The sequence below is a fragment of the Rhizophagus irregularis genome, chromosome 17 (assembly GCF_026210795.1).
Source record: "Rhizophagus irregularis chromosome 17, complete sequence".
In the NCBI taxonomy this organism is placed as follows: domain Eukaryota; kingdom Fungi; phylum Glomeromycota; class Glomeromycetes; order Glomerales; family Glomeraceae; genus Rhizophagus; species Rhizophagus irregularis.
In genome coordinates, this window is record NC_089445.1 from 3,658,862 (window position 1) to 3,670,928 (window position 12,067).

General features: G+C 39.8%; 3 protein-coding genes across 3 annotated transcripts; all 3 read right to left on the reverse strand.

Annotated features, from left to right (window-relative positions):
* Positions 1-36: 36 nt before the first annotated feature.
* Positions 37-1,827, reverse strand: OCT59_009493 (uncharacterized protein; the record flags this gene model as incomplete). The annotated part of the gene is made up of 1 exon (XM_066133605.1): positions 37-1,827. The coding sequence occupies one exon, from the start codon at positions 1,825-1,827 to the stop codon at positions 37-39; it is 1,791 nt and encodes a 596-aa protein (XP_066000030.1).
* Positions 1,828-1,903: 76 nt separating this feature from the next.
* Positions 1,904-2,590, reverse strand: OCT59_009494 (uncharacterized protein; the record flags this gene model as incomplete). Its single annotated transcript, XM_066133606.1, has 1 exon — positions 1,904-2,590. One exon carries the CDS (start codon positions 2,588-2,590, stop codon positions 1,904-1,906), a length of 687 nt encoding a protein of 228 aa, XP_066000031.1.
* Positions 2,591-2,810: 220 nt separating this feature from the next.
* Positions 2,811-3,170, reverse strand: OCT59_009495 (uncharacterized protein; the record flags this gene model as incomplete). The annotated part of the gene is made up of 1 exon (XM_066133608.1): positions 2,811-3,170. One exon carries the CDS (start codon positions 3,168-3,170, stop codon positions 2,811-2,813), a length of 360 nt encoding a protein of 119 aa, XP_066000032.1.
* Between the last annotated feature and the right edge of the window lie 8,897 nt (positions 3,171-12,067).

Sequence of the window (12,067 nt, forward strand, 5' to 3'; positions counted from 1 at the left end):
TAAAAAATATAAGATAACTAAGAGGCGCTTATCTTATTAAAAGGAGTCAATCATATCACAGGCCTCATCAATATCCAGCTCGTCTACAAATCCATTAGCGGCTTCCCATTCACGTTCCATATCAGTTTTTGGACGTTCCTCTGGGATTTCTCGTGCCTTACCCTTATTCATCTTCATAGTTTCATAACCGGAGGTGGTAGGGATAATCTCGGCATCATGATCCTCCTTATATGCTCTTATTAGATCTGCGAGTTCTTTACGGCTAGGTGTTTTAGGTAAGTACCCATTATATTCTATCCAGTCCTTGAAGCGGTCTACTACCTCCCTAAGGTAGTACTGGTACTCGTCCTCAATACGTGTTGTGGGACATTCCTCTACTTCAAACGCGAGTATTTCCCAGTCATAGTTGTCTGACACGTCTTGGTACTTAGCCCATAAATCCTTACCTGTATTGTGGAGATCATTGAAGACCTGGTCCTTTGAATTCTTGACCCATGGCTTACGATCCCATCGGTGCCTTTCATGCCAAGCCCAGTGTGCTTGAGTACCTTCCTTTGGTTCAGGGTCCCAGTCAACTTCTAGTTCTGTGTCGGGTTCTGGGATAGGTTGCTCTTCAGGAGCCGGTTCTGGGTCAGGCTTAGTGACAGATGCAGAAAATTCTGCGGGAGACTCGGGTTGTTGCTCAGGAACTGGGTTCACAGTTGTAAAATCTGAGTCAGATAGCAAGTCATCTAAAATGTCGTAGTCATCATCAGCTTTAAATGCAGGTTCCTCAGCAGGCGGCTCATTTTCTTGATCAGGTTCCTCATCAGATAAATAACAGTCCGAGAAGCTATCTATAGGTTCATCAGTATCTGATTCTATAGGAGCTGGAGATTCCTCAGGAATAGGATCCTCATTGATGACAGGTGCGGGTTTTACCTTCAAGCAATCGGGCTTAAGTGGTACTGGTGGTGGAGTCTTTTTGGAAACTGGTTTCTCTTCAGTAGGCTTCTTCTCAACAGGAGCGGGTTTTTCCTCAGCAGGTTTCTCAACAACTGGCTCCACTTCCTCTTGATCTACTTGCGATTTACTAGCTGGATTATATATATTTGCTAAGAACTTCACCAAGGCATTTGGATCAGATGTAGGCTTCTCAGGAGTTTCTACATCTATTCCTTCTATATTGATTTCATCTGTTTCGTGGATCCATTTTTTGGTGAGAAACTTCTTGTAAAGGTCCTCCCTGGATATGCTGTAAACTCGTGGTGTTGCCTTACCTACACGTATTTTTCTGCTATTTATACCCAACTCATTTGATAGGATTCTAGAAGCGTTTATCTTTGATAGGGGTGTAATGCAATGAGTTTCACAGTATGAAGTATATACCCTATAAAATTCTTGAACAGGTAGGTCGGTTATATGATTTTTTACTATGAGGTAAGTGTCCTTTATGAATTGAAATAGGGGTGGGAGAGTCGATATGATGTGATCCTGCTTAGATGTTGTCATAGGTGGTGGATTCCCATTGAAGTCTGGGTAAGCATCTGCAATGGCTCTCAAATAAGCATAGAATGCCTCACTGGCGCCTGGGTATTTCATAGCGTCACCGAGTTTTTTGAAGTAGTTGAGGTCTCCCTTGCGGGATGGTGACACATCCAAGAACACTGTGCGCCTATCATCATTATCCACTCTGAGAGCATTTTCGTTGGTTAGGACGATAGTAGACATAAAGTTTTTATAATGTGTTGGTGTCTTGTATTTTTCATGGATTTCCATTATGTCACTCGTTACCTTATCCTTTAAAGAGCGATACAGATTATTCCACTGGCTTTTTTCCGTGGGCATTTCCTCGAGAAGAAGAAGAATCTTACCCTGTAATTGCCCATTGAAACTTCCACGAATCGTCTGAGGATCGCTGGTCTTATAAACGAGTTGAGTGCCTAGGACGCTGCGCTGAATGAAATCTGTTATAATGCCTTTGCCCCAACCCCTGTCCAGATTTCAGGTAAAGGATCGAATACATTTTCCTTCCAGCTGCCACACCGGCCAACCACTTTATGATATACTCAGTAAGATTCCAATCGCCTGAACACCAGATATCCTGAATGTGAGAGAAGATAAATTTAACTGCGAGGTGGGTTGTAGATTCAAAAGTGGATATCGGACGCAGGATATGGAGGAATCCTGGAAAGATATTGAGATAAAGTTGGCCACCTAGTTTAAAGATACGGGATTTTTGAGGGTCACAGGTAGCTACACATACAGTACTATATTCGATCATAAACCATTTGTTGATATTAAATTCAACCTTTTGTGAAGGACCCTGTTCAGATTGTGTGTAAAAGACTTTGGTAATTGGACGGATAAGTTTATTAATATTTTTATCAGGGATGTGCTCGAGGTTTTTGATTTCTGATCGCCACATGAAGACTCCATGCGGGTTGGAGCAGGGGATAAAGTAACTGCAAAGATAACCTTTAGCTTGATTGAGATCCCTCATATTCTTTGCAGCGTTAATGAGCCATTTAAGCTCATCAATACTAAAAGCCTTCTTTTGTTCACCGAACTTGGGGATAACTTGAGCTTGAGTGCTAGTTTGGGCAGTCATTTTTTGTTCTATCAAATCGAGTACTAATTTATAGTTACCTAATCTTCAATTGCCGAATATTTTTTCCAAAGATCTGCACTCCTAACAGGTTACCCTCCTGTAGTCCTGTGGTCCTGCAATTCTGCAATCCTCCGGTTATATCTGGTTATTTTCTAGGGGTAAAAAAAAAACTATAAACCACGAACCTTTACGACTGCTCTAAATCTTCCCTTCCCCTTTTTCAAACTACATATATCTGAAATCCAAACCGCTCAAGAGCTCCTTTTACTATAGTTAACTCTTTTCTAGTGTCCGTTAACTCTTTACAAGCCTTTTGATATGCTTCCCATTCAAGTTCACGGAGGATACCCTCCTCTTCCAATGATTGGCCAAGAGCATCATTTGCTTTTTCCTTCTTTTCTACTGCCCTGTCGTATACCTCCTCGGCTTTTTTATGCCGCTTCCAGAGTACTCGTTCAGCTTCGGCTCTCCAAATTGGGCTGACTTCTAGAAGATGTGGCCCGAAATTGCTACTTGGAATGCGTTCCAGGATATGGCCTACAAGTTCGGGGATTACTGATACTGCGTGCGGGGTATACATGTTATCTGTCCTTATAGATTACTTATGGTATACCCATTGTTCAATTACTTATTTTTTCTGACGGGGGCAGGACGGGGTTGGTCTTACTAGCTCTATAGACCTTCTAGGGGCTTACCTGCTAACTTACCTGGTTTGCTATCTCACTGCCTCCAACAGATTATTAGACGGAATCCTGACTTGTTCCAGATGTTCCGGATGTGGCGGATCTGGGGGGTAAAAATAAAACTTTTTCTGGGGGGATGTCCTCTCATAATTTTTCTGAAACATCTGCCACATCTGCCACATCCGGGACAACCCTCTCACTATATCCGTTATTGCTTCCTTTTCTATTTTTTTCTAGTTATTTGGTATATATATTTGTTCCAGATGTTGTCCCAGATTGTGGTGGATATATGGGGATTCCAGGGCCATTAAGGCCCAAGTAGGTACTGCGAGGACGTGAGTCCGAGGTGGGTGAGCGGTAGCGAGACCCACATCCAGACCGACGACCCATTGATTCTCTACCATTCCAACATGTATCCAATACTCATCACCATAAATATCCTCCTGAACTTACCATGCTTATTGCTGTCAACAAATTCTTGGATAGATTATTGTTTAAATTGACCACATCTAGGCCTAGTCGTCCTGCTCAAATTTCACAAATGATTAATTCTTTACCAACCCAATTAATCCTTCTTAAGTCTCTTTTAACAGATTATACTATACCTTCTTATAGTACAACACCACTTCCTACTTTTGTCAAATTTTTACGTTCACAAAAAGCTTTGGTCTCAGCTTATCTTTCCACACAATTTCATCAGCATCGTGTAGATTCCATTGAATATTATATTGCTCTTAGAGATGAATATTTCTCTACATCCCCGGGCTCTTTTATTTCTTCAGCCCTATCAGTGGAACATCATTCTATCGTCCTTGATAGAGTTTTGGTTGTTATTGACTCCAAACCCACATTACTTACTGATCCTTCAGATATCAAACAAGCTGCTATTAAACACTTCCAATCGGTTGTCACTCCTCCTTTGGTCCAGTATTCTTCTACGGATTCATTTCCTCCACGATGGCAACGAGCTTATACTCCTCTTCCAGTTATTGATTCGTCCTTATATAACTCGGTTATGTCTCCTATTCTGGCCGATGAATGGAAAAACACTCTCAATTCTATGCCTAATAATAAAGCCTCTGGTCCTTCCAAGATCTCTTATGAGATGCTCAAACATTTAACTGGAGAAACTTTCAATTTGTCCCTTGTATTAGCCAATGCTTGTCTCATTCATGGAGATATTCCTGCCGATTGGCGTGAAGCGCTTGTTTATCCCATTCCAAAGCCTCATGAATTTGACGCCCAATTGAAGAATACGCGACCTATCACTCTATTGGAAACAGTACGAAAATGTGTGGTTAAGGTCGTTACAACTCGACTATCAAAAATCCTAGCCGACAATCAAGTGCTCCAAGGTGGTAATTTTGCCGGATTACCAGGCGGCTCCACCGACATTCCTATTAAGATGCTTGATGCTATTATTCATCAACGACGCTTTGATAAAAGCGATGACCAAGAACTATGGGTTGTTTCTCAGGACATTTCTAAGGCCTTTGACTCAATTGATTTGAACATGCTTAGACTGGCTTTAATTCGTCTGCATATTCCGTCTTTATTGATCAAATTTATCATTAACCTTTTTTACAAGGCGTAATAATAAAATTATTACACATCATGGTGATACTTCTGGATATAGAGTTAGAATTGGTATTGACCAAGGTGAAATCATCTCTCCACTATTATGGGTTATATACTTGGATCCATTACTTACCACACTTAATCGAGAAGCTTGTGATCCCTTTATTTTGAAATCTTCTGCATTATTGGATTATTCTCCAATTGAATATGAACAACATAATCTTCCTGTTTCACATATTACATTTATGGATGACTCTACTTTGATTGCTTCATTTAAACAAGGAATTGAAGATCGCCTTTCCATCACTGCTGAATTTTACACTTTAAATAATACTCAAGCAAATTCAGCAAAATATATCCTTCTTTCTTCTGAACAATTTTCTCAAACTATTGTATTTGATCTATTCCCATCTTCTTTAAATACGATTCATACCCTTACTTTAAAGGCGTTAGCCTTATCTACTTCTTTTCGGTTCTTAGGTGTTTGGTTTAACCTTTTGGCTTCTTCTCGTTTCGTTCATAACCAAACTGTTTCCATGGTCAAAGACATGGCTGCTCTACTCAGTCCTAAAAAACTTTTAGCACAACATATAGCTTATCTTTATAACGTTGTCCTACTTCCGAGGCTAGAATTTCGCCTACAAACCACATTATTTGCAGAATCCACCATTAATCGCATGGTTTCTCCAATGCTTTCTCTTATTCGTCAGAAGGCTGGTTTGGCCTCAGTCACTCCTCTTTCCACACTCTTCACACTGTTGCCTTTCTCTATTCAACAAGCGTTTGGTCGATTTCTATCATCTCATGTGGCTTCATGGCAGAAAATTTTTTCTCACCCTTCATATAAGCTCTTTGCTAATTATATGATTACTTATCTCCAAGGTTTTTTGGACTGTGATGTCTGCCCTTCTACTATTGACCTGGAACCATGGTCCCACACCTTTTCTTTGCGAACACATTCTTTATTTAATTCTTTATTGTTCTCTTCTCGTTTAAATATCACGTGGTCTTTACTGTTCCGACCTCCGAGGAAAGATTTACGTCCGGCGATTCCACTCCGGTCTATTTTACCAAAAGATTTATTTACTTCCATGAAAAATGTTCGGAAAAATTTCTGCACTCATTTTCTTGCTCAATTGATTACACCGTGTGGCTCTCGACTTCTCTCATGGAAAGATTTACATTTTCTTAAACGAGTATCGAACAAAGGATCTGTGCCTGCTTGGTTTAATTATTTGTTCAATCTTATTGTTATTCCTAATTCACCTTCTTTTTTTATTTTACAACAATTTAGAATTCCTAGTTCTCATACCGTAGCTTCTATTTCTTTTATAGATATTAGTCGAAATTATTAGTTTAACCCTCAATGGGCTATTTCTTTTAATCGCAATACTAACTCTTTCCTCGTTGGCCGTGTGATTACTACCTATCCTGCTCCACGTAATGAAGCTCTTATTTCACATTGGATTGCGTCATCGGTTGATGATTTACTTTCTGAATTTACTGCATGCCAAGGTTGTGCCTCTGCTATTCCGCGATCCTCTACCTCTAAGACTTTGATTAAACGATGTCCCTCTGAAGGATGTTTCTCCTATGTTCCGTTATCAAGTTTGATCCGTTATCCTACGAAACCTCATACTTATATACATGCAGATACTCGTTCGGTTTCACTTTCTGCCTCATTAGGCTATGCCAAATCTCTTTTACTATTTCATCTTTTTGCTCCGGTTCGCCTACCTCCTACGAATGAACTAGTGCTTAGGATTTCTGATATCCAACTTCCTTCTTCAGTGTTTACCCTTTATATTGATGGTTCCTTCCTTTCTCCTCCTAGTCATCCGGCATCCTCGATGGCTTATGCATGGACTGCTATAGATCCTGATGGATTTATTTTGGAATCCCATTATAATATCATCTCTTCCATTTTTCCTTCTGCTTTACGTTTAGAAGTTTTTGCTTTATTGCACGGATTGGACTCCCTTCCTCGGAATTCAAAGATTACTGTCGCCACTGATTGTGCTCAATTACTTTCTTTATGGTCTTTATATGTGGATGCTCCTTTTATTCCCAGAATGCTTAAAGAATCCAACCACCTTTTGTGGTCCTCCATACGCACTATTATGTTGCAAAAGAATCTGGATGTTACCTTGATCAAGGTTCCTGCTCATGCTGATGACCCTTTGAATAATCATGTGGATGCATTAGCCAAAGCCGCTCATACTGACCCACATCTTTCTTCTTGTCCACCATCGGAATTGATGGCTCCTTGCATTTTACAATTTAATTCCTTACCTGTGGATATGAATATCCAGAAATTTATTAGAGATATTTTTGACGCCAAAAGTCTTTTAACTCTTGCTGTATTACCAAGATTTAATTCCTATTCTTCAACTTCTGATATTGATTGGGCTTGCACCAAATTTTGTCTCAACAACAATAAGCATTTTGTCTCTCATCAGAATGGCCGTTCCGAATTTTGTGGTTTCTGTATTAAGCTACTTTTAGATATGCTTCCAACGCTTACAACTCTTCAGAGACGAAAGCCTCATCTTTATAATCCAAGTTGGCTTTGTCCTCAATGTAATTCCTTTCCTGAGACTTTAGACCACTTGTGGACTTGTCCTTATATTTTACCGGAATTTAGCCCTTTACAAACTTTTAAAACACTACTATTGGCTCTTCGGACTACTTATCTTGATAATTTCCTTTCCGCGTCATCTTTAATCCCTTTACCGGACTCTTTTGCTGCTGAATTTATGGCTCTTGATTGTTGGATTTGTGACCCTCCTTCATTTTCATGCCTGAGACTCGCACGAGGACTTATACTGATATCCCTTACAGAATTTCTTGGAATTTATTTTTCTTCACCTACCATATGGTCTATCTTAGATACACCTTTGCACGACTTTCATTTTGACCTTTATATTCAAATCTGGTTGTACCGATCCATTTTCTTTCATCATTGGGAATTAGCTCAAGGCATTACAAAAAAAATGAAATCGTCAGCTCTTGGGCCTTCTTCTATTCTTCGACCTTCCTCTAACATTCCTCTTGACTCTTCGACACCTTTCTTGGCAACAGCTTCCTTGGATTCCTGGGTTTCTTGGGTTTCCTCTTCTATAATCTGTGGGGGATCTTGGATTTCGCATTTGGATTTTTGGCGCCGCTTAACAGTTCAGCCTCTACTTAGGATTTCTTTTTGGTAACGGATTGGATCTTAGGACATGCTGGATAGTTGACTCACACTGGCCTTCGGGTAAAGATGGGGTATGCGTTTCTGTAATAGTTTAGTTTTTCTTTACTTAAATTTATTTTGTTTAGATTTCTTTACTTGTATGAATCGTAAAGCTTGTTCTTTTTATTTTTTATGTTTATTTTCTATATTTGATATTTGTAATATTGTTCGATCTGTTTATTGTACTTTTCGTTTAAATTTAATAATAAAAGATAAAGTCATAAGACTGTTTGCTCATAATCACCAAATATGAGGATCATCGCAACTCTTTCCTGAATTTTTGAAAATACTAATAAAATTTATTTTTGAAATTTTCGTTCGAAAATTTCTAAAGTGCTCATTCTAAATACTAATATTTCTTCAGTTGCCTTCCTCTTTACTGAGCTTCTACTATGTCTTCACCTCCAGCTCCTTCTGTTATTAACCCGGATATTCCGCCGCCACCGCGTCCTATTACTTCTACTCCCTCTGGAGACCAACCTTTGTCTCCCACGACTACCGTTGGCGCGCCTAATAAACGTTCACGTATTGTCACTGATGATGCTATGAATGTTGATATAACTTCGCCCTCTGCTCCTGCTCCCACCCTTACTTCTTCCGTTCCTTCTGGTCTTCCTGTCAACAAAGTCCAATTGATTACCTCTCCTCATACTACTACTACTCCTGTTGAAACTGTTGACGCTTCTATCCATGCTCTCTCCAACACCAGTGGTAAAGGCAAAGCTGTCGTCTTTGATGTCCCAGAACGACGACCATCTCCCGATGGTAATGCTGCTGCTATCAAATCTGCACCCTTTCATTATCATGCTGCGGCCTATCTACGCGACGCGCCTGACGCGTTCAAAGCTAAATTCACCACCAATCGCTCTATGTGTGACAAGGTGGATTGTTCACTCTCCCATTATTTCTCTTATGGTGCTCGCGCACGATGCGATGGATCAGGCGATAACAAGAAAATCCTTGTCTTCTTTAATAATCATGATGATTATACCGATTGTATCACCTCTCCACGTGCCGATCTTCTCGACTTGGCCTTCAGTCATTACTCCCCTGCAGACGCCAAGCTCAGTGACGAGATGAAGTCCTTATTCGTCACTGATATCCCACTTTTCCTCACTGAGACTCAAGTCCGTCAGGCATTTTCCCGATATGGTACTGTAATCAAGTGCAAACTTACTCCTAGGAAACATTACTATAATAGACATATCCAGTTTTCCTCCGCGGATGCAGTTACCCAATTTAATGATATTTGGGCGATCATTTGCCTTGGTAATTCTTTACGTGTCTGCCCGGCATCTTTCTCGAAAACCCAACGCGACAGCCGTAGAGAACATGTCGCCATCCTTGCTGGCATCCCAAAGAATATTAAAGAAGCTGATCTGTTGGAAATTGCTACTCAAGTTAACGCTAAAGCCCTTAACGTTCCTCTATCTATCAGCTCCTACAAGCTTAAACCCTATGTATATTTGAACTTCTCCTCGTTTGAATCTCTTGAAGCTGCCAAAGAAATGACCGTGGCTTTCTGCGGCAAAGGTTTAACTTGGCACCCTCCTAATGAAGCTCACACTTTATATCATGTCTGTGGACGTTCGGGTTGCTCTCCTTCTGTATGTAGCCCTCGCCCCACACGAAAAGTGGACGATCGCCTTAACAAACTTTACTCTCGCTTCAATGCTGGCCCTAGACGTGGCCGTCAGGATTCACGACAATCACGTGACAATTCTAATTCCCGTTCAAGATCACGTTCCAATTTTCGATCTTGCAATAATAATTCCTCTTCATCCCGCTCTAACAACAGCAATAATAAGTCTAACACTTTTCGTCCCAATACTCCTCGAAGTAGTAACCGGACTAACAATAATAATAATAATCCCAGGAACAATGGAAATTCTTCCGGACCTACTCAACTTCCGCACAGACCTCATCCTATTATTTCTACAACACCTACTTTTTCATCTGACAATCCTGCCCCTACGCTTTCTCAACATATTATTGATGAACTAAATGCACAGATTAAAGAGATCGCTAACACCCTCTATACTCTTGAGGAAACTGTCTCTTGGATGAATGATACTATCACGGCTCATGAGTATAGGCTATCTGAGCTGGAATCAATGATGAATTATGATGCTCCTGACGACTCTCAATTGTATTCGCCTCCAAATGATCATGACCAATATAATCATTCTTACAACAATGGATGGGATGATGCTCCAACCCATGACACGAATTCTGGTTTCAATCTTCCTCCCCATACTTCCTCTTCTCTTATGGACGTTTCTCCTGATGCTTCCTTCTCAGCTTTGGATCCTAGCTCCATCCTATCAAAACGACATGTCCCCTTACCTGTTTCCCGACCTACTAATATCACCCCCGACGTTAACACTTTCCGTTTGCAATCAGAAATTTTTAATGTTACTACTACACAAAAGAATCTTTCTGCCCAACTTGGTTCGATTATGGAAAAATTGGACTCCTTCTCTCCTTCAAAACCCTCCCCTTCTAATGATTGAACACCAATTTGTATCGGGTGTCTCACAGGGATTTCACCCCCCTGATAGTGCGATACCTAACTTTAATAGTCCTAATAATCCCCCTTCTCCTCCTTTTTCTTCTTTTCTTATTAACTTTGGACAAATTAATGTTAATGGATTATGTTCCCCTGTACGACAATTGCATTTGTTAAATTATTTCCTTCATTCTTCTTTTGGCGTTTTATCTTTAAATGATACTCGTCTTACTTCTTCTAGTGCTAAATTTATTTATCAAAATGAACATTCCCAACATAATTTTAAGTCCTATTGGGCTCCTTCCCTCTCTAATTCACGACCACATGATGGTGTTGGTCTTTTACTTCGCCATCCTTTACACAAACATGTTCAGAAGATTGATCCCTGGAAAGGTCGTCTTTTAAAATTAGATCTTTTTTTTCATCAGACAAAAATTTCTATTATCTCTGTTTATATTCCTCCTTACCACTCTATTCATTATAAAGAACGTGATGCTATTCTTGTTCAACTTAATTTATGGCTTGATAAAGCCCGTTCCAATAATTATCACGTAGTTATCCTTGGTGATTTTAATGCAGATGAAATTTCACATTCACATCTTCCTCAACATCATTTAAAAATTTTACGATCACTCTCTTCTCGATATTTTACGGATCACCAATCCCTTCTTTCCTCAATTTCAGGTCCTAGTCCTACCTTTTATCATCAAAATGGTTCTTCAAGACTTGATTATATCTGGTCATCCCCTGGATTTCCTGCTCCCGGTCTTTTCTCTCAAGTTGCAACTTGTCCTAAGCTGAATGATAATCAATTTACTGATCATTGTGTACTTATAACGGCCTTTGATTTTAGCTCATGTTTCGCTATTTTATCCAAAGCTCGATTAAAGCAGAAAAGCGAACAACGCACCATCTTTCTTTACAAAAATTTGAAAGATGACACTTGGGACAAATTTTCCAATGAAGTAAACTCACGTCTTGAGTTATACTTGACCACACACCACCCTTCAGTATCTTCACTTTCAGCTCTTTCATTGGACAAACTTTGGCACGCTCTTAAACGTTCTATTCTTGGTGGTGCCATTGATTCTCTACCATTCCAACATGTATCCAATACTCATCACCATAAATATCCTCCTGAACTTACCATGCTTATTGCTGTCAACAAATTCTTGGATAGATTATTGTTTAAATTGACCACATCTAGGCCTGGTCGTCCTGCTCAAATTTTACAAATGATTAATTCTTTACCAACCCAATTAATCCTCCTTAAGTCTCTTTTAACAGATTATACTATACCTTCTTATAGTACAACACCGCTTCCTACTTTTGTCAAATTTTTACGTTCACAAAAAGCTTTGGTCTCAGCTTATCTTTCCACACAATTTCATCAGCATCGTGTAGATTCCATTGAATATTATACTGCTCTTAGAGATGAACATTTCTCTACATCCCCGGGCTCTTTTATTTCT